Here is a 23,832-nt window from a genome sequence, read left to right as displayed (position 1 = left end):
CGCTCAGCCTTCTTTTTTCCAAGCTGAAAAACCCTAACCTCTTATGCCTTTTCATCCCCTTAATTATTTTGGTTTCCCTTCTTATCCCAGGCACTCTGTTTGAAATTTGACCTTGTAAAGCCCCATTTTGCATAGGGGACCCTATAGCATAAATGGGACAGCCAAGCTAGGACGTTCCAATTTTTCCTGATATTTTACAAAAGGCTCAGATGAACTTAGAGCCTTTTATAAAATAACTATAAAGATGTAATCAAATACATGTATATTTACAAGCATGTTAAACGGGAGTAGCCATTTCAGAAAAAGAAAAAAACCATCATCACTTGAGCCTTTACACATGTAAACACTAGTATGGCACATATATCAAGGCTGACTGAAAAGTAATGAGGCTGCCTCTGGTTTTCTTTCCAAGAAGTAGACATGGAAACACTGCTGTTTCTTGTGAAGCTCCTACATCAACGTTTCTGAACTTCTAATTTTCTTAGATTTATGTATGTTCGATTTGTTACCCATATTTGATTATTTAAGAAATTGTACATCGCCTAGAATTTGGAATAGGCGATTAATCAAATTATATAGGAAACTTGGAAACTTGCAGTTGGACTGCCGTAGCCTTCATGGATGGGTCACAGCCAAGAGGAAGAACTTCATACATTTCATCATGGCAGATGAGGAAGACATGTCTGTGAGAGTGCGTCAGAGGCATGTGATTGAATTTTGTATTAAACTTTGAAAGAGCGGTAATGAAACTCTTGAAATGTTATGGCACATATACAGTGGTGAAACAATTAGCTGAACTGCGTACTCTCACAGACATGTCTTCCTCATCTGCCATGGCAAAATATACAAAGTTCTTCTTCTTGCTGTGACCCAACAATGAAGACTAAGGCAGTCCTTCTGCAGGTTCAGAAATGTTGATGTAAGAGCTTCACAAGAACCAGCACAGTGTTGCCACGTCTACTCCTTGGTCATGATGCGCAATAAATTCAGTCCCCATAGTTTCTAACCTCATGAAATTCATAAAAATTGAATGCTGCAGAAAAGTGTTGCTTGGAAGGGTTTTTTTTGTTTGTTGTTTTTTGTTTTGGGGGGGGGGGGGTTTGATTGAATCACTCCTGAACTTCTCCCCAAGCTTACTGTGTTGCTCAGAATAAATCAAGGCCATGTACACTGCACTCTGGATGTTAAAAACAGCCTGGCATTTTGAACAAGAGTTAACAATGATAACTGTTATACTGAAATTCCAATGCAAGTTGTACAATCATAGTATTCTAAGATTTCCCTGCAGCAAAATCAATTAGGCTCAGAATAAATTGTCTGGCTGATACTCATATGGGGCAGGTATGGTTGACTTAGGCATCGCTAGGCATCTGAGGTAGGTGCTGGGAAATTAAACTAGGTAAATCTGGTCTAATATACCACACTTCAATAAAAGGGCCTCGTAAACCGTAAACCCTCTGGGGGGACAAAAAATTACCTACTGTTCCTGTATATAAATCACCTTAAGTACAACCGGAAAAAGGTATGAGCTAAATTTGAAAAGATATTCGAATAGCTTACAAAATATTGTCACTAACTGGATAACTGAGAAAACCTCCCTTACTCTCCCCATGGACCACCCTGGCACTATCCAGATAGTAAGAAAGTGAAAAAGAACTATACTATATCTAAACAAGAAAATCAAACAATTAATATAGTATGGACGTCCTTATGATAAAAAAAAGTGGAGAAAAAAGAGACCTCAGAAAAAATACTCTCACACAATTCAACACATCAAGTCATGCAAATTGGGGTACAGCAGTCATTGGTCTCCCAAAAAACTCCACAAATTATGTATGTTCAAAACAGCATTCATTTCATATTGCAGAATCATTTTCTTAAACACAGGAGTACTTCAATCCAAGCGCACTAAAGTTGATTCAAGGAGCAAAAAAAAGCAAATACTCATTCAAAGAGCAAAACGTCACCAGCCAGACTCAACAGCAGCCCTGCTTCGCAAAAGGCTATTTCAAGAGTCCTGGCACGTGTTCTCCTCGGAACCATCACAATATAAGAAAAGAAAATTGGAAAAGAATCATCCTGTTATAGGCTCACCTGCGATTCTTTTCCAATTTTCTTTTTTTTCTGATCAAGTTTGATTTGTCTGCTGCATTTGATCTGGCTGATCAAGATATTTTATTGCAACTACTGAGTAATTCTCTAGTTTCTTATTAATACATATTTTGCCCATGGCGGTTCTCATTTTTATAAATGCCGACTACTGTGGGCAGATTTAGCCCTGAATATTAAATGTTGGGTCATGTCTGGGCTCTAATTTGGCAAGTGGTATTCACAGGGTCTTATACGAGTCCTGGCTGATATTACAGACAGTTAAAATTTAGAAGTTATATTCACCACATTAATTTTTAGAAGTGTTTTGTTTAATAATCCAGAAAACAAGTGAATAGAAGATTTCTTAACTAGAAAGGTAAAATAACCACTATCAATTTCACTCAGAATTGATGAAAATTGAATGGGTATGGTGTATAGCATAGTTATTGTGAGTAATATTAAAAGTTAGAGGTCAACTTTCAGAGAGGTGCTGTGTGGTAGCAGGGCATTTATAGATACTTTTAGGGCTCCTTTTACGAAGGTGCGCTAGTGTTTTTAATGCACGCACCGGATTAGCGCGCGCTATAGCGTGTGCTAGCCAAAAAACTACCGCCTGCTCAAGAGGAGGCGGTAGCGGCTAGCGTGCGGGGCATTTTAGCGCACGCTATTCTGCGCGTTAAGGCCCTAACATGCCTTCGTAAAAGGAGCCCTTAGTCAATTACCATATCTTTTGGATAATTTTCCTTAGCCCGTGTTCACCGTGTTGCCTACCTTTGAATTTAGAGATTAGATATACCCCCTCTTTTACTAAGGTGTGCTATGCTTTTTAGCATGTGATAAATATTAGTGCGCACTAATCACGCGCTAACCGCTAACACGTGCATGTTATCCTATGGACGTGTTAGTGGTTAGCGCGCATGTTGATTTAGCATGTGCTAAAACGCTTAGCGCACCTTTGTAAAAGAGGGCCATAATTTTAAAACAAAGTTTTAACTGTCTAATTCTCAAAGTTAGTCAGTTAAACCTCTCTAAAATCTACTCCTCAGGCACTGATACATTTCCTATGTGATCTTTATTAAACAAATAATAATAAGTTACAGAATTGTCAAAGTCATTGGCAGATGGACCATATTAGAACTGCTTCTTTTTTTTCTACTAAATCTTTTTAAGCATCCCCCCTCCCCCATTTACAAAACCGTAGCATGTTTTTTTAGCGCCGGCCACAGCAGTAACAGCTCCGATGCTCATAGAATACCTATGAGCTTCTGAGTTGTTACCGCCGTGGCCAGTGCTAAAAACTACGCTATGGTTTTGTAAAGTGGGGGAGGGGAGGATTTATTACTTAAAAATAATATGTGGTTCCCAAAAGTTGCAAAAAATGAGGGATACTACTAAAATATACTATTGCATTCACAATAACAAAAAATGAATAACCTCCAGTGTAAACGCTGAAGCAAATGCTCAGACTTTAACCACTTTATGTCTTATGCACTCAGTTCAATTCATTTCAGTAAATATACACTTGCTGGGGAAGTTGCCTCAGAAGTTACAGGGTAATCACTCAGCGTCAGTACACTGCAGAGCCCTGAAGAAATGATTTTTAAATCATGAAACGTTGGCCTTCGTCGGCAGCTCTGAGGAAGTTTTTATGGTGCCTGCATCACACAGTCAAACTTGTATGCTGCTAAGCAAAGATAAGTGGTGCTTGCACTTTTTCGAATTATTTATTAATTACACTTCCGTTTAAGCCACTTCAACGGGATTGCCTATGATAGAATGTTGGAGGGAAGCTAATGAGTTATTTAAGCTCCCCTTCATAGCTCCAGAGCAGTAATTGCCCTGCAGCTTCTGAGAAAACCAAAAATAACTCTGTGGAGTGACGATGTTCCTAAATGGACTTTATTTGAAAGTGTCAAAGTTCCAAAGATACACTGAAATCATCCACATAAAATAATTTCATCCACATAAAAATAAATCATCCACATAAAAGCCTTAAAGGACCTAGTGCAAAGGCACACTAAAACCAATTTGTACCACAGCTTAGTAAAAGGACCACATAGATAGCTGAGAAGATATTGGCTCACAGATAGATTGACTCTGTCCAAGAAACACTTTGGGGGCCATTCACTAATGCTAACAGATTGCCATGCACTGTCTGCTGCAGGTCCCATAGGAGTTGTGGATACTAACCATTAATAATTGATTCCTTTAATAATCATTATGGCAGTCCTTATACAAGTTTATTTGGACGATCATAAATGGAGTTCCATTTGCCTATCTTCTGCTCGAACTGTGAGTTATAAAAGTCACTAGCAAATGTTCTGAATAAGGAACTTTCTTATCACCAGATTTTCTAGGTCTATATACAGATCGTACAGAAACGATAAAGACCCTAAATAGTTAAAGCAACTGAGTATAAATATGTAATGTTTCATTTAAGAGAGATCTTTTTCTAATTTACAGTTCTTCACAAAGATATTGGACCTTGCAGAGCAGCTACAATCACAGGAACACTCTCTCGGATTTCTGTGAACGATGAGGAAGATGAAAAGGGAGGAAATCCAGAGGGAATGAGTTATTCAACCCTCCCCGGAAATATAATTTCCAAAGTTATCATTCAGCAGCCTTCAAGCCTACATATGCCTATGGGTATGAACGAACTGGCTGACCAGTGTTTGAAGAAAGAAAACAGCGAATTACGACGAACTGTGTATTTATGCACGGATGATAATTTAAGAGCTGGAGATATGGACCTGGTCCATCCTCAGGAACGAATGGCAGAAAGTGACTATATTGTGATGCCTAGAGGTTCTGTAAATATACAGTCTCAAATGAAAGATGAGGGCAACCTAAACATAGGCATGGATTCTTTGCCTCATGAAAGACTATTGCACTACAAAGTTAATCCTGAGTTTAGTATGAATCCTGCTCTAATGGACCAGTTCAATTTAAACTTAGATCAGCACCTTGCATCACAAGAACATATGCAGAACTTGCCCTTTGAACCCCGCACAGCAGTAAAAAACTTCATGGCCTCAGAACTGGACGACAATGCAGGACTCTCAAGAAGTGAAACTGGTTCAACGATATCAATGAGTTCTTTAGAGGTTAGTAACAGAGAAACTGCAAGTCCATAAATAATTTTATTCTTTATAGGAAACTGTTACTTCTTTATTTAATCAGTGATTTGCAACATTATTCCCATGTTTCTACATTATGCATATACAAAACCAGATAAGATAAAATGGGATTACACCAGTAAAGGGATAATAAGATTTCAGGTAGAGAACAATAATGGTGTACGCTCTTTGCATCATTACCCAAATCAAAACTACCAGATAACATCTCGTATAACAATAATCTTTAGATCTATTTCATATATGAAAACTAGCAATAACTCGTATTCATCAATCCAATTTGCACGAATAATGTTGTTTAAATAATACTCTTTTGAGCAATTTGAAGATACTTCTCTGATTAGCAGGTTTTACTAACTGTATAAATGCAAAAATTTTCAGTTGAAGATTGTTCTATGATTAGAACTGACGATTAAGATCGTATAATTTTTCTTGCATTCATGACCTTTCCCTTGGATCTATGAGCACACTATAAAACTGTCAGTGGCTTAGTAGGGGGTGTGGGGGGCGGATCACCCTGGACACTGTCTTGGTGGAAACGGCAGCACCTCTCCTCCACTCCCCCTCCCCCATATCTCTTAACTCCTCACTGGTGCAAGCAGCATCTCCAATCTGAAGCCTGTGCTGGCCTTGTCTCTTGCTCTTGGGACCAGGAAGTGATGTCAGAGGGAGAGTTGAGGCCAGTGAAGGAAGCAGGTTGGAGATGCTGCCTGGGCCAGTAAAGAGTTTAACAGGTATAGGGAAGATGCATGTGTGGCAGAGAAGGCACAGGGGGACATCACTGCCCTGGGCACCTCCTGCCCCCACTATACCATGTCCTGTAGAAAATCAGTCAATTGATTGCCTCTCCTTCTCTCTGGCCCTTTTCCTTGCTGGCACCCCCCACTGTCCAGGTACTGGCCAGGCCTGAACCTGCTTAGCTTCCAATGGCAAGTGCAGGTCTACCTAGGGCAGTCAGGCCATAGGCACACATGAAATGTAACACATTATAAACTGAACAAGCCATCAGTGTGGCTCCACTATGTTGCTGCTGCCAAGCATGGGGTCCTGCAGCCTACAGCACCTGGTATTCCACAGTGGTTCCCCAGGTGCTTTAGGCTGCAGGGCCCCATGGTGGACAGCAGCAACATAGTGTAGCCACACAGGGAGGATTCTTCACTGCGTATGCAGCCATGGGTCATATTGCATGTGTTCTCTTGGCAGGCTTTTATACAAGGAATAATGCATGCTAAATACCAAACTGGCCATATGAATAGAATGGTAGTTTGGCACTTAGCATGCACTGCTTGGCAGCGTAGCTTTATAAAAGAACCTGTTAGCCTTTCTCAGTTCTGTCTGTTAAATAATTACTTCAAGATTTGTTCAACTACTTTTCTTAAATTGGGATTCCATACACTGAAAAAGGCTTGGTATAAATGCGTTAGACTGTTGTTTTCAGAGCATTAAAATATGGATTGACATCCCATTACAAGTAAGATGAACTTCTTCTTTCATTTTATTCTGAAATGTTTTCTAAAATAGACTAATACATGAGTTATATCTGAACTTCTTACATTGTAATCTGCTTTGAATGTAATTGGAAAAGGCTGAATATAAGTCACTGAATAGAATAATATGTAACCTATCTAAACATTGGATGGTAGCAACATAACTACAATTAAGAAAAAAAAATAAAAAATTCCTGGAATGATTTAGGTAACCACAAACTGGTTGTGCCTATTTCTATTTTCATTTTAGTATGTGAACTGTACTGATTCATTTTATTAAAAGGTGGTATATAAAATGTCAACAAAAATAAGCAGTTACAGTTAAATCAGTCTCAAAATCAACTCCAAACTAGACAAAATCAGTAACTGGCTCCAAACAAACAAATTATTCCTCAATATAGCCAAATCTCGAGGCCTATTCTTCCCAGCAAAAAGTAACGAAACTCTAAAAGAGCAAATCTGCACAGATTCCTGTCCAATACAAATGGAAAGCAAAATAAAATTGTTAGGAGTCATCCTTGATAAAGATCTTACATATCATGACCAAATCAGCTCCCTAACCAAAAAATGCTTCCATAAACTCCGTCTTATTCACTCCATAACTTCAGTACTTGCCACTGCCTCTATCCAAACCTTGATCCACTCACTGATAATCTCTCACCTTGACTATTGCAACTTTTTATATTACGGTATTACTTAAAAAGAAACACGTCGACTACAACTCATCCAAAATACTTCTTTCAAACTAATCCATAAAGCCAGAAAGTATGATCATGTCACCCCTCTCTTTCGAGAAGCACACTGGTTACCAATCTTACACCTCACGACATATAAAATTCTCTTGCTTGTTTTCAAAATCAAACTTATCCATTCTCCAGCTTTCCTTGATAAATACATCATTCCTTACTCTTCAACCAGGGCCCTTAGATCCGCTGACCAGAACCTATTAACTGTTCCTTCGATCAAAGATCTCTATTATACCAGAAACACAAATTTCTCTGTCACAGCTGCCACACTCTGGAATGCCATGCCATGCCATCCCACCTCCGCCAAGAAAATTCCCTCAATAAACTCAAAGCCAAGCTCAAAACCTTTTTGTTCTATGACACATTCCAAACAATAGGATAACATTGCTTTTTCAACTGCAACGTCCTACTTCCTGCCTCTCATTAGAACTGCTTCTATGAAGCGAACAACCATTCCCTGATGTTCCTTCCCATCCCCTCATTCCTCTTCTTATTTTTATTTTATGATGTAATTACTCTTCTTCCCTTCCCCTATTTCCTTTTGTATCATTTATGTCAAATGTAATCGTCCTAACCTTGTTCCCTCCACACCTTTTTATTTTTTAAAATTCTATGTTTTATATTATTTTTGCATTGTAAACGCGTCGATGGTCGGCATATCAAAATTTGAAAAAACTTGGAAACTTGGATAAACATAAATGTAGCTCACTTTGAAAAAAATCTGAGAAAATATTAAACTTTAGAATTCATTACTGGAGGATGTGGTAAAAGCACTTTAGTATAGCTGAGTTTAGAAAAGGATTGGACGAGATCTTGGAGTATTAACAGGGTAGACAGGAGGAAAACCATTACTTATTCATAGAGAAATGAAGCATAGAATGTATCTACCTTTTAGGAGTCTGCTAGGTACTTGTGTCCTGGTTGGAAACAGGATTCTGGGATTAATAGAGCTTTAATCTCAACCAGCATGACAGTTCGTGCACTAAGCTTTTCTTCCAAAGCATAACCTCTTTCCTCCAGCCTCAGTTAAATGAGCCAGTATATCAGATACTGTCTGCCAGCCAGTATAGTTCTATACTTCTGCAGGGGCACACACAAATGAGTGGCAGCTCTGTCTCTTGCCTTCCAAACCTTTTCCACCATTGCCCTCCTTACTAGATTCTTTTTCGTGAAGTAGTAACAGCTGTTCTAAGATCTTGTGGAGAAGAAGTTCATTCTCATGAGCAGTAGTGGACCAAAGGTGGAGCGGAGAGGGCAGTCTGCCCCAGGTGCAGGGAGCTGGGAGTTCATGGAGCAGTTGCAGGGCCATAGTCAGCATTTGCATGGCTATCAGCTCTGCTCGCCCCCTCTGACATCAAAATCCTGTTCTGGGACAGGGGACCAGCAGAGCTGGAGGCTACAAGCATACAGACCTTGGCTCTGTAGCCTCTCTATGACCCCCCTTTCCTTACTACCTGGAGGAGGGGGTGCTCTGCCCATATGAGGGGGTGCTCCAGTCCTGATAGCCAGCAAGCCAGGTACACCACTGCTCATGAGCACTGAAAGGAGTGGTCTGGCCAGTAAAATTCCTGTGTTGCACACTACTGGTGATACAACTTGCACATCCAGCAGTTCCATTTGGATTTAGCCCCAACCTGTTCTGTAGTAGTTCTAGGTGAATTACACTCAAATACTATGTGGTTCATAATCGAAAGAGAAAAATGTCCAAAAATCGGCCTAAGTCGACACTTGGACGAACATTGTCCAAATACGTCCAAGTGCCGATAATAAAAACGGGTTTTGGACGTATTTCTAAACGACCTAGGCCTTCATAGTGCCTCTGTACGACCAAAGCTAAATGGGGCATTTCAGGAGGAGTGTCGAGGGTGGGAGTTGGGCAGGACATGGACCGGCTTAGACTTAGTCGTACAGCATAAATAACCGAAAGTTATACAGCCCAGGATCGACGGAACTTGGACATTTTGACTTAGACCAAGTAAAACATGGTCTAAGTCACAAAAACCCACCTAAAGTCACCAGATATGCACTGCAAACACATAAAACAGACCCCCACACACTACCCAGTGATCACCAACCTCCCACACCCCCATAAAAATATTAATCACACCTTTAAAATTCAGCCTCCAGACCATCATCACCAGGCAGCCTGGCATAGGAAAGCCTAGTCATCCAGCACAAAGGCGGCTTAAGCCATCTTGAGGGTGGGTTAGGGACTCATGGAGAGGAGGACCCATGCCCATAAGCCCCTGTAATCACTGCATTGATAATTAAACATGTGCACTTCCCTATACATCCCAAAACCCTTTTTTACTGGCATATAAGTGGCTCCTGCAGCCATAAGGGCTATTGGGGTGGTAGATAAGTCGGTCTAGGGGATTCTGGAGATGGTTTGGGAGGCTCACCATGACCTATAAGGAGAGGGACATTAAGGTGGGCAGACTAGATGGGCCGTGGGCCCTTATCTGCCGTCTATTTCTATGTTTCTATGTTTATAAGGGAGCTGTAGTGAGATGAAGATATAGCACCCTTTTTGTGAAGTTCACAGCAGTGCCCTGTAAGGTACCCCACTATTTAGATGCTATGTCTGGGTGTTCAGTCCATCATTTTGCAGACCCCTCCCACGTCCAACAGGGCTTGTGCTAGGTGTTTTTGACTTAGACGAAAATGTGGTATAAAGATGGACAAATTATTGACTTGACGATCAGATCAGCAGGACATATAGTTAGACGATTTTCAAAACAAAAAAATTTTGGATGTATTTTTTGAAAATGTGTCCTAGGCTGTTTTTTACTTTGGACGACTTGTGACTTAGACAAAAACAGACTTAGACGTTCCTTTTGATTATGCCCCTCCACGAGTATTTCTCTGTTCCCTGTTGGCTCACAATCTAAGTTTATACCTGAGGCAATGAAGGGTTAAGTGACTTGCCCAAGATTATAGAGCATTAGTGGGACTTAAATCCTGGCCCTCCCTTGTTCTCAGTCTGTTCTTCTATTTGCTTACTCCCCATACTTGTACAATTCAGAATATTAAAGGGGCTCCCTCCCTTCCTATTTTACTACTATCTTTGCTGTCTCACCATCTTATCTTCTATTTTGTCATCCTCTTGTCCTTTACCTTGACCTCCTCCTCGTCTTCTGTCCCTCAATCATTTTATTTTCCCTCCAGAATCTTTCCACAATGCTCTTGCGCCATTAAGTATAAGTGGGTGTGATAGATATGGTTTTATGCATGTCTTGAGGAGCTAGGATATTCTTGGCTAGGTTGCTGCTGTCACTTCTATCACACATCTTTCTCTACCAACATAGACTTGATGCTAGCTACTTAAGTGGAATACTTTACAGTACAGCAAATTGCCTTGGGGAAAATACTACATCATATGTTTGCCTAATTCATGGGCTGAAATCAAATTGCTTTTATGTGGCATATTTACCCATGGACCCCTTGGTTTGTTACTTATTGTTTCTTGGCTGCATATCAACTAAGTAATTATGGTTACAGTTGCAGTCTTTATGAAGACAGTTTTCAATTCAGTGTTTCTCAGTACCGATTCTAGGATATATGCTGATATCTATATTGAATTTCTTTTATAATAAATGTTATATATACGAGACAAGGGTGAATCAAAAATTAAAGGTGATTGTTAAATGATGTGATAACCAGAACAGAGTTTGCGAAATGCAACATATGTACTCATACATTGCCTGTTGGATAGTTTGTCCATGCACAGTGCAGCGCTCTGCCTTTAGTCATGTGGCAGCCTCGAGATCAGAAACATGGATACTGAATTGCAAGATTGCACCATCAAAGAACAACATGCAGTAGTGTGCTTTGGGCAGAGGGAATGAAACCTATGGAAATTCACCATCGGATATTGACTCAGTATGGACATAGCATCATGTGTCAATGAAAGGTTTATGAGTGGATAAAAAGGTTTAAAGCGGGAAGAACAGGTGTAACCAACAAAGGTCATTCTGGTCACTCATCAACATCGTGCACACAAGAGCACATTAAAGGCAGATGCCTTGATTAGTGAAGACCAACAGATAACGGTGTCTCAATTGGCCGCAAATTTGGATATAAGCTGAGGATCTTCATTTGCCATAATGCATGATAACTTAGGATACAGGAAAGTCTGCGCACGATGGGTTCCCAAACAGCTTACTGATCTGCACAAAGAACAGAGTGTGGAGGTTGCAATCCAGTTCCTAAGACGGCAGGAAGAAGATCCAAGTAGTCTGGAGAGAATTGTCACTAGCGACAAAACATTGGTGCATCACTGTGACCCGGAGAGCAAAAGACAAAATATGATGAAGTAAAGGAAGTGGTGCTCACCTGGCTTTGGGAGCAGTGAAAAACGTCTTCTATGCAGGAATGCAGAAGATAGTTGAACGATACAACAAATGTGTTGTCTTGCAAGGAGACTATGTGGAAAAGCAGCAGAGTCTCATAGTACTAATATAGCTGTAGCCTGGGAATCAGCACCACCATTTTGAATATGGAGCCAGATGGGATGGAAGCAGAAGGGGACTACTTCGACCCTGTCCAATTAATCTACTAGGGATCACCCCAGGGTTTGTCTCTTGTATGCCTAGGGGGATTGGAAGAGGGGAAGGGGAGACTTGATACTACAGTGGGGAGATGGATGATCAGACAGGGCTAGGAATAGGAGGGAGATTGGGACAACAGGAAATCAGTTTGAAAGGGGCTTAAAGCCCTGGGTGGGTATGGGAGGATGGATCTGAAAGGGAATTGGAGCTGCGGGTTGGTATGACTTGCAGTATCAGAGACATGGGGGAATCTGAAAAGGAATCGGAACCAAGGGTGGTTATGGGGGGATCAGAACCATGAGGGGATCTGAAGGAGGATATCTGGGGGGAGGGGAGGAATTTAGAGCATCAGTCAACATCCAGAAGTCATGCAGCTGCTGGTCAATATTCAGTCCCAGCACCCACATACTTGTAACTAAGTAGCCAGCTTTTTATGCAGCCTTTTGCCCTATCTGGCAGCCTGAATAAGGTCCGTGTCCACATACAGTAGCTGCTGGCTCCTCTAACTCCATCCCTGAACCTCCCCACCAGTGCCTGCATTCCACCTGGGTGGTTAGAACCGATATTTCAGCAACACTGCCCAGTTAAGTGCCACTGAATATCGGTGGCCAGCTCACTCAGCGTGATTTACATTGACAAGAGCCTCTCCTGCCCATTTAAACCATGCTTAATACTCCTTCCTTTATTACCAGTTCTCATGTTTTAAACCATGGCTACGAGCCCTTCACATTCCTTTTCATGTCTTTACAAAACAATTGAATGACCCACTTTTCCTTTTCAAAAATCTGTTTCCTTAGGTTGCAGTTTAGGCACTCTCCAGCTTTTTAAGACTAAATGGTTTTGCCCAAAACTGATTAATTGGTGTACCTTTATAGTACTGCTGACCCTGCTTTTGCTACCTTCCCCCTCATTGTTCATTATCTAGCCTTTGGCTGAGACCTCTTGTTTATTTGTTTCTCCTGTCCCCTTTTAAAATCACCCCAATTAGTTGGAACTTTCTAAGCTTTTCTATTTTTAATCTACTTAACCTGCTTCAGCGAGCTGTGGTAACAGTCATGTTATGCAGGGCTACCTAATCCTGCTCGTACTCTTCTAAATTTATCTTCCATAGCACAATTATATAAATCAGATACTTTGGGTTACGTCTTTAGTCTGTTTGACAGTTCAGTAGTAGCATAATTTATGGAGTCTAGTTTACTTAGGGGTACTTTTACAAAGCTGTGGTAGAACGTGGTCTTAGGGTGCCCTTATTTGGAATTCTCACGCAAGGCAGTGTTCTTCAATGAAAGGCATGAGGGCCAATGGCAGCCCTTGGAGACTTCATTCTGGCTTTCTTGCGACTTCGTTTTGCCTCTTTAATCAAGCTCATGACTGAAAGGGAAAGTGGATAGCAGGAAAAGTCACATGCTTAAAGGACAAGGTGTTTCCCCGAGGTTGTAGGTTCAAACCCCACGCTGCTCCCTTTGACCTTGGGCAAGTCACTTAATTTTCCACTGCCCCAAGTACATTAGACAGATTGTGAACCCACCGGACCAGATAGGGAAAATGCTTGAAATACCTTTATGTTAACCACTTTGAGTGTGGTTGTAAAACTACAAAAAGGTTGTTGTATACAGGTTTCAGATCCCTTTCATCTCCTTGAGGATGCCCTCAATAAAAAGTCTGAAGATGAATTTTCCATTTTCTGAATTCATGGCCACGTGATAATGCTAACCAGAATAACACAAAATAATTCTTTGGTGGTCCAAGTATCAGTACGCTAAGAGCTCCTTTTACAAAGCTGCGCTAGCGGTTTTAGCGTGCTAGATGCTAACGCTAGCATTGAGCTGGTGTTAGTTCTAGCCATGTAGCGTGGGTTTAGCGTGCGCTAACGGCCTTTTTTACAAAGCCGCGCTAGCGGCTGCCATGCGGAAACAGCCCCGAAGCCCTTTAAACACATTTCAAACACAAAATCATCACAATCAGATCCACATTCAACAACTCTCGAAACATCTTAGAAGAGATACTAACAAAACCCACAAAAGACGAAGCCACTTCAGCAGATAGGATCTGGACCGACTTCCCAACGACACAATGGTCAGACCTAGACCGGCTGTACAAAAAATACAGCAAATCTTCATGTGATTTGAACAATTGTCTTCCTTATCTACTAGCTACAGCGTCCACTAAATTCACAGCTGGTCTCACGCTATGGCTGCAAACCACCCTAAGGGAAGGTCAGTTCCCCCCGGAACTTGGCGAAATCATAATTACTCCCATACTAAAAGACCCCAAAGGCCCAATAGACAGCCCAACAAATTATAGACCAATCGCTTCTATACCTCTATACGTCAAACTCATAGAGGGTCTAGTAGCACAATATCTCGCCAATTACCTAGAAGACCACCACATCCTACACCCTACTCAATCCGGATTCAGAACCAATCACAGTACTGAAACACTTCTGGTTTCCCTACTAGACATAGCCCGTCAGCACCTCAGCAAAGGAAATAAGTTACTAATCATCCAACTCGATCTTTCAGCAGCATTCGACTTAGTTGACCATTCCATACTACTCCAGATACTAGATGCCATAGGAATATCAGGTAATGTTCTCAACTGGTTCCAAGGATTCCTCAAAACAAGATCATACAGAGTCAAGTCAAATGATCTTCTATCCGACTCATGGTCAAATCCCTGCGGAGTTCCACAAGGATCCCCTCTATCGCCCATACTTTTCAACCTCTTCATAGCATCCCTAGGCATGGCCCTAGACGCCCTAAACATTACATCCTTCAGCTACGCGGATGATATAACCATCCTCCTCCCCTTCGACATTCAAGACCCCACCTCCAACGGACGCCTGAAAACAACATTGGAAACTGTAGAAAAATGGATGACGAACCACAAGTTAAAACTGAATGCAGAGAAAACCAAATTCCTACTACTAGAGAAGGAACAAAAACCATCCCTAACAGAACTAGATGTAAACACAATCAAATATCCAATACAGAATACTCTCAAAATTCTGGGAACACACCTAGACAGAGGCTGCACAATGCAAACACAAATACACAAAACCATAAAAAAAAGCATTCTTCACCATGCGAAACCTAAGAAAAATAAGAAAATTATTTTCCAAAGAACACTTCAAGATCATTGTACAATCCCTCATACTCAGCTCCTTAGATTACTGCAACAGCCTCTACCTACCTTGCCCAAATACTATGATAAAACAACTACAGACCGTTCAGAACACAGCTATCAGACTCATCTACTCGCTCAGCAAATTCGACCACGTCACACCCGCCTATGTAGACTCTCACTGGCTTCCGATAAAAGCAAGAACTCAATTCAAACTCTACTGCTTACTTTTCAAAGTAACCCATGGTATGGCCCCCAATTACCTGAACAACCGTCTTTGCCGCTACCGACTACCCAGATCAAGAAGAACTCAGAATCTTTTCACCTTCCCCCCTCATAATGGTACCCGACGTAAGAAACTTTACGACAGCCTTCTAGCAACTCAGGCAGCGAAAATTGACCCCACCATCACCAAACTGATGATCAAAACAACAGACATCAAAGTGTTTCGGAAAGAAATCAAAACATTTCTTTTCAAAAAACACGTCCTTACTTAATATTCCCCTCCCCAATCACACATGCACTCTCCCCAGCAAATAACACACTAGTCATCCCCTTGAACCTCATTTACCAAAAATATCCAAACTCCTAAATAAGCATCTCCCTTAGGTATCCACTCAACTGATTCCTTCAAAGTTAGGTATCTTTCTTCAGTTGCCTATATTGTTTTCCCCACTGAACCTTGTAACTACTTGAACCCTGTCAAGCTATTCTATCGATAAATCCAGATATCTTATACTTGTATTTCTATACCACAACATGTAATTTACTTAAATCGTTGTAATGTAATTCTCTCGGTAATGTCCTGATCTCTTTTAACTGTAATCCGCTTAGAACCGCAAGGCACAGGCGGAATAGAAATCACAAATGTAATGTAATGTAATTCTCTATGGGCTTCGGGGCCGTTAACGCAGAGCAGCCGCTAGTGCAGCTTTGTAAAAGAGGCTGTAAAATTCTGTGTACGCTAAAAACACTATCGCAACTTAGTAAAAGAAGCCCTAAATAAATAAGAAAACATCTACCAAACTAACCCAGAATGACACATCTTATCATTTCATTTCATTAATTAACTGGGGGGTTAGGAAAAGCTCAAACGATATAAAATCCTCACTCAACAGGATGAATCTTTCAAAAAAAGAGAACAGACCAACTTGTGGCTTTCTTCATCTTTCTTTATTCAAAACTTTTCTTTTCTTTTTCCATATAATTCTTGCTCCAATGCTCAAATGCCCGACGGGACCCGTTTCACCAAACAGGCTTTATCAAGGGTTCCAGCAAGGAGCACTCAATTTAGCTTCTTCTTGCTACCTATCTTCAAACTTACCTCACTTCCTTTCTTCAAAAAGATTCATCCTGTTGAGTGAGGATTTTATATCGTTTGAGTTGTTTCACTTACCTCACTTCCTATCTTCAAGAACCTTTTTGTGGGGTTAGGAAAAGCCTCAGAAAATAGGGCTAGTACCCATACGGTTATCAATCACAAGAAAAATCCTGCAGCCCTTATATAGTCATAGACATGAAAACCTCCCCCCCCCAGTATATTTTTTGATTTTGTTGTGATATCCCAAATCTAACAACTATGCAAACTGCTAAGTCGATTCTCTTTACATGTCCTAAGCTTTCTTGAATTTAGATTTCATCCTCATTTCTACCACGTCCACTGGAAGTTTGTTCTATGCAACTACCAACCCTTCTATAAAGAAGCATTTCCTTCCAGCTTCTAACTCTTATCCTTTGTGGAGTCAATTGATCAGAGTATGAAGAGAGTATGTCAATTTGGGTGACTGTAATCTCATGTGGAAGATTACTTTGCATAGAGTAGTGTCTCGCAAACTTTGTCTGCCAAGGCACACTAAATTCAGGGCCTCTGAGCATGTGCAGACATCGACCTGTGACATCACATGCATGTGCATGATGTCGTCACATTGACATCCATGCATGCTCAGAGGCCATATAGATGCGGCTCTGAGTTCGGAGGCCTTCCAAAACTTGGACAAACTGCCAGGTTTTGGAAATCCCTCCATCGCTGTGGAGGTAGCAGAGAGGGTGAGAGGCACCGTTGCCGGCAGTGACCAACTCATCTCTTTCGCACTTCACCTGGAATCTCGCCATGGCACACTGTTTGCGATAGACTGATATAGAGTATCTAGGTTGAAAAACAGATGTTTAGGTCTGTGCATTCAAATAAGTCCTAATATTTTACAAATGGAATGATGAATGTAGAGCACAAAATCCTATATTGGTGTTCACATGTTTGTTGGGAGCATTCATTTTAGAACAAAATATTGTAAGGAAAAAAAAAGATTGACATTATAATCTCAACCAGAGAAATAAAATGAAGCACAAAAATAATGCCTAGGTCCTAGTAATCTCCCAAGGCAGCGGTTGGATAACTGCAAAACGGCTAGCATTGAGAGGACCCAGGAATAAATCACCACTTTTTAGCATTGCTTGGTAAAAGGGCCCCTAGGTGTCTGTGAACCAGCTAAAAAGTAAGATTATAGTACGAGGGATCTTCAAAAAGTTTCTGCCTTTTTATTTTTTTAAATACTATTTATTAAATATCTCAAAAGCAAATTACATTACTTTTCCACATCATCATCTGTTTTGCGATGCATTTTTCTCATGACAATCTACGACGTGCCCTCTTACCACTTCTCCCAGCCCAACCATTTCCCACAAAAATTTGCATACAGCACATCAAACACTGATGATGTGCTCTGCTAATGAAATGATTTAGTCATACAACACCAAAACAAATACTACCGTTTGATGACGAATACGATGAAACCATTTGTGCATGTTTAAAAATGAAAAAAGACTGGAAAAAAAAGACACTTCTTCTCTACCCATGTTTCAGGACTTATAAGAAAAACTTGCTCTGATAGGCTTCCTGGAAAAGAGTAACATCTGGCCAGCCTTATCCATGAAATGTGACTGCATTTGCTTATTTTGTTCACTAATTGGTACCTAATTATTGCTGGGTAGTATTTAGTGGCACTGATCTCTGTCACTAGCAAGGGTGACAATTGTAGGCTTTTGCTACCAAAAATACAGACAGCTTTGTTTCCTAATGTGTAGCTTTTGCTTCTTAGAAACCTGGAAACAGAAAATGATGGTCTATCTAGTCTGCCCATCTATACAAACTGCTAAGCTCTGCAATCCCTTCCTCACCCTAGAGATTCTCTGTCCTAAGATTCCTTGAATTTAGATTTCATCCTCATTTCTATCACCTCCACTGGAAGTTTGTTCTATACATCTGCCAACCCTTCTATAAAGAAGCATTTCCTTCTAACCTCTAACTCTTATTCTATAACCATTACAATTTTTTTTCTCCTTTGTGAAGTCAAATTATCTGAGTGAACTATGAAGAGTGTAGCCATTAAGGTTATAGAAGGCACACACTGAGGCGGAGCTAGCACGCGAAACGCGATTGCATTGGCGCTCCTTTTGCTCCACTTTAAGATAAATTTGTTGTTTTGGATCACCTTTTTGATTTGTAAAATTCTTTAAAAGCACAAATTTGAATGCAACACTTTGAGAAAGGAAGAAAAATTGTAAAAAAAAACCCAAACAAACCCCGAAGAAGACTATCATAGGACCGATGATGATCCATACAGATGACATTTTGTAATGTACTGACTGTACACAAGGAAATTGTATTGCCGCTGTGATGCTGGTTCATCTATATAAAATTTAAGGGCCTTTTTATTAAGAAGCAGTAAAAAGTGGTATAAGTGCACTTTTAGCACTGCTGGGAAATTGATGAATTTTCTATTTTGCCAGAAATAGCCAGAAAGCGAATAGAATGCTAGGTATAATCAAGAAAGGTATTACAACCAGAACTGAAGGCCCTAGGCCTTCACAGATAGACCACTCAACTCTCCTTATGCTGATACAAATAATATGAGGTTTAATAATCAAATAGTAATAGCTTACAGGAACAAATCACACAGCATACAGAGTGATAGAGCATACATCAGGCTGGCCAGGCTGATGGAGAACCTCCGATGAGTTCTGAAACCATGGTTCAGGGAGCTTTCTTTTATATGATTCTGGCAGCTCTGGCCCACGTTGATGCATGTTACATTTCACACTTTCATTGGTTAATCATATTCATTATCTCATATATTAAGCTATGGGTTGGTTAACATAAATTGAGTGATTCTGTGTCACGCCTTTTTCCATATGCTTCTCCCTCATTTCCATGTAAATGTCCCGTTAATATACCAAGTTCCTCTTTTGAGCACCTGGGCCTAACGGTTTTTCAGCTCTGTGGTTAGCCCTCTTGTATACTTATGTCCATGGTTCTTCTTTCCTCTGGTGAAAGTTATCATGTTGCTTATGTTTTTCATCAGAATTATTTTTCTCTATAACCACACTCTCTGTTTCTAGGAAAAAGCAGAAGTCTTTCAGAGTTCACGGCTGCTCTCAGAGTTGACAATTTCTAGTCAGAGAGCCTATTTGCTTTTTCAGCAACCATTTTAGGTCTTAGCTGTACTGGCCTTGCTTTGGCCTGCTACTGCTGTAACAGGGAAATTCTCGGGGTCTTCACCTGAGCTTATAGGACTTTCCCCTCCCCCTTCTCAGAACGAAAGAAGTTATCCTGCCGTTGTATCAGGCGATGTTGCGCCCGCATCTGGAGTACTGCGTCCAAAATTGGTCGCCGTACCTAAAGAAAGATATGGCGATACTCGAAAGGGTTCAGAAGAGAGCGACACGCTTGATAAAGGGTATGGGAAACCTTTCATACGCTGAGAGATTGGAGAAATTGGGGCTCTTTTCCCTGGAGAAGCGGAGACTTAGAGGGGATATGATAGAGACTTACAAGATCATGAAGGGCATAGAGAGAGTGGAGAGGGACAGATTCTTCAAACTTTCGAAGACTACAAGAACGAGAGGGCATTCGGAAAATTAAAAGGGGACAGATTCAAAACCAATGCTAGGAAGTTCTTCTTCACCCAGAGGGTGGTGGACACCTGGAATGCGCTTCCAGAGGGCATGATAGGACAGAGTACGGTTTGAGGGTTCAAGAAGGCATTAGATGATTTCCTGAAGGAAAAGGGGATAGAAGGGTATAGATTGAGGATTACTATACAGGTCCTGGACCTGATGGGCCGCCACGTGAGTGGACTGCTGGGCACGATGGACCTCTGGTATGACCCAGCACAGGCGTTACTTATGTTCTTTTGTTCCCATTAGTGCGTAGCCATAAGCACGTAACTATACTTATATTCTAGGTAGTAAGGGCTCATGTGCTAACCTCGCACTGATAGGTTAGTATATGGCAATTTAGCTGCCGACTCTCCTCCCCCAGACCTTCCCCCAGTGCTGAAAAATAAAAACTCTATTTTAGTTAGCATGTGGATAGCGGGCACACATGCGAAAAACTACCACGGGACCCCTGAGCACAGAACATAAGAATATCATTACTGAGTCAGCCTGTTCTCACAGTAGCCAAACCAGGTCACTAGTACCTGGCCAAAACTCAAACAGCAGCAACATTCCAGCCTGCAGTATTGCTTTTTAACCTGTGGTGAGCATGCATTATTCCTTATTGCAGCGTAGTAAAAGGGCCCCCAAATACTTGGGTTTCTCATCAGGTGTTCCTGTCTGAGAATTTGGTTGATTGTTTTAGGATGTTGTTATAAAATGCAGTTAAACAGGTATTGATAACATCTTTAATTGCTTATGCAGCAGATAATTTTGAACGATCGACTATACTTCCAGAGGAGTGGTCGAGTGTTTAGAGCAGCTGCCTCGACACCCTGAGGTTGGGAGTTTAATTCCCACTGCATCTCCTTGTGACTCTGGGCAAGTTACTTAACCCTTCATTGTCCCAGGTCCAAAAACAGTACCCTGTCTAAATATGTAAACCTTGTTGATTGTAAGCACACACACAAAAAAAGAGTATACAAATCCTATCCCCTTTATTGCATTATTCTTTAACAGCCTTGCCAGTAACATGCTCACTGTTCCCTCTAAGCTTGGTGGGAGTCCTTCAACTACATTACTGTGTGTGTGGGGAGAGGGGGTTGGGGGGGTTGATGCTTCAACTGTGTTTTTCAGTCACTAGGGACAGGGAAGTTCCCAAGACCCCTGCAGAGTTTGCCTGTCCCTCACTACTGGAAATGTGATAGTGAAATATCATTCCCCACTAGCAGAGGTAGCACTGTATAGTGTTGGTGGCACAGCTGCCTTTCTCAAACTACCAGGAAAACCACAATCGGTTAATACTCAGATTTTTCTGCTTCCTTTGCGTGGAGGGGTATAATCAAAAACTCAAAAATTATCACCCGAAGTGGCTCAAGAAATATTCTACCAGAAATATATGATAATACCCCTTTTAAAGAAAGGTGCAACCACCACAACTTTTTTTCAAAAAATTCACTCAGGAAAAGGCCTCAGAATAGGAGCCTACGCACAGTCCTATCACAGACTGAACTTTCAGCGTAGTTTTTGTTTGCTCCATAGCGCCAGTCATTGGCCAGAAAAACCTGAGAGTAGATTTTAATAATTCAAATAGTTTTTATAATAAATATTTTTATATACTTTTTAAATAATACTTTTTAAATAATTTTAAATAATTTTTATAAATAGTTTTAAATATGTAAGATAACTTCTTCTTATAACTATTTGAATTATTAAAATCTACTCTCAGGTTTTTCTGGTCAATGACTGGCGCTATGGAGCAAACAAAAACTACGCTGAAAGTTCAGTCTGTGATAGGACTGTGCGTAGGCTCCTATTCTGAGGCCTTTTCCTGAGTGAATTTTTTGAAAAAAAGTTGTGGTGGTTGCACCTTTCTTTAAAAGGGGTATAATCAAAAGACACGTCTAAGTCCCCTTTTGGCCTAAGTCCCTAGACGCAGAAAGTAGGTATCAGGCAAATGTCCATTCTCAAGAAAACTGTCTAAAATTAGGGTTTTTTTTAAAGAATGGCCTACTTCTACGTTCACTTGTTTAATTGCCCAAACTACTACTACATCTATCCTTAAGACACATTCCCAACCAGAAAATCGCCCAAGTCCCAATCGCCCAAAACAAGACCTTTTAGGTGAAGGAGGGGCCAGTCCTTTGCCTAAAAGCAGGATTCTGTAACCAGCGTCTGTCAAAAACAACGCAGGTTACAGAATCCTATAACCGTCATCTGCCCCCCCCCCCCTCCGATCATGGCAGGAGAGATGCCAAATCTCTCCTGCCGAAGAACACTCCCCCCAACACCCGGGATACCAAGCCCTCCTGCCAGAAAGAACCCCCCCCCCAACAGCGAACCCTGAACCTGCAGGAAGGAGCTCAAGCCTTCCTGCCAGAAGGCAAGCACCCTGAACTCCTTAACCCCCGACTGCGCGTCCAACACAACCGCCCCTCCCCCCCGGACCCCCCTCTAACCTGAAAAGTTGGCCGGAAGGACAGGTCCTCCCTCACTCTGGCCAGCAGGCCCTCCTTCCTCTAAATTGATGGCCTGCCCCTTCCTGGTGCATTGTGTGATGCACCGAGGAGGGACCTAGGGCCTGATTGACCCATGTGCCTAAGGCCCTGCCCATAGGAGAACCCAGCCGGCCAACTTTTCAGCTTAGAGAGGGGGTCCGATCCTTTGAGGTTTGGGGGTGGCAGTGGGAGGGAGTGGGCCTCCTCCTGCTGTGGATAGTATCAGGTGGGATTTTATAGGTGGTAGCGGGAAGGAATGGGCATCCTAACTGCTAGCCGACTTCATAGGAGCTACTATTGCTGAGCTGATCGCAGCAGAGACATTTCCTTGCGGCAATCAGCTCAGCAGCTGCATCTATTTGAAATATAGTCCAGCTTTATGTTGGCCTACATTTCAGGTGCCTATCACGGCCCTAAGGAGATGCATAGGCTGCTTAAGCTCGCCCAAGGTCACTTCCAGGTGAATCCACACCCAGCCTTGGGGGAGCTTAAGCATCCCTAGGCACCTGTCTGCACCCATGACACACTGCCTCGGGATTTTTTCTTAGACAATGTGCATTCCAATTGGTTGGTTAGACAGCGGCAGGACACCTACAATTGGAGCGCCATTTATAGAATTTGCCCCAACATACGTAGTGCAGCTAAAAATACTTTACCACAGGATGCATTCAGGCACCCTGTAGTATTTTGGGGATCAACAAGCGCTACCGGTGTTACTTGATTAGTACAGCTACAATGCACACACTGATTAATGCATGGTTAGCATGTAAGCCCTTACCGTCCACAAAATAGATGGCAGTAGTGGTTCATACACTAAAGGGAAAAGTAGCTTAAGGACAAGCTAAGGCCAATTTTCCTGCAGTTTACTAAAAGGGCCTCTAAATCTGTGCATGCAGGAAAGAACAATTTATAAAAAAATATATTCAAGACTTGAAACACCTGAAAAGAGTATTATTTCATTAAGTGCCAATTTACAGAAACAAAATTCTGTGTTTTGCCATTGTTTGAGATCCTTGATTAAAGAATATCCACCTCTTTCTCTTCTTGGATGGGCTGCGAACTTTCTGCACCTCCTCATTTGCATTTGTTTGCTGGATCTGTCAAAATTTTCACTTATGGGATGACCTGATGAGTCATACCATTTAAATAAATAAGAGACCCTTTTATCATTCAATTCCTATGAGCGTCAGAGCATTTACCTCGCTGGCCCACAGTAAAAGGCTCTTCCGCGGTTTGATAAAAGGGTCTAAATGTTTGCAAACTGTGTA

General features: G+C 41.3%; 1 protein-coding gene across 5 annotated transcripts in view; it reads left to right on the top strand.

The window, feature by feature from the left end:
* The window catches only part of ADGRB3 (adhesion G protein-coupled receptor B3), a 1,500,610-nt gene that overhangs the window by 1,452,449 nt on the left and 24,329 nt on the right, over window positions 1-23,832 (top strand). For all 5 annotated transcript variants that reach the window (XM_033937354.1, XM_033937350.1, XM_033937352.1 and 2 more), the window contains one exon: window positions 4,555-5,198. In XM_033937354.1, coding sequence (XP_033793245.1) covers window positions 4,555-5,198 — 644 coding nt within the window. The remainder of the gene's footprint in view (window positions 1-4,554; window positions 5,199-23,832) is intronic.

Source organism: Geotrypetes seraphini, chromosome 3 (assembly GCF_902459505.1).
Source record: "Geotrypetes seraphini chromosome 3, aGeoSer1.1, whole genome shotgun sequence".
In the NCBI taxonomy this organism is placed as follows: domain Eukaryota; kingdom Metazoa; phylum Chordata; class Amphibia; order Gymnophiona; family Dermophiidae; genus Geotrypetes; species Geotrypetes seraphini.
The sequence above is the reverse complement of the archived record's forward strand: the minus strand, read 5'-3'. Positions and strand labels throughout refer to the sequence as shown.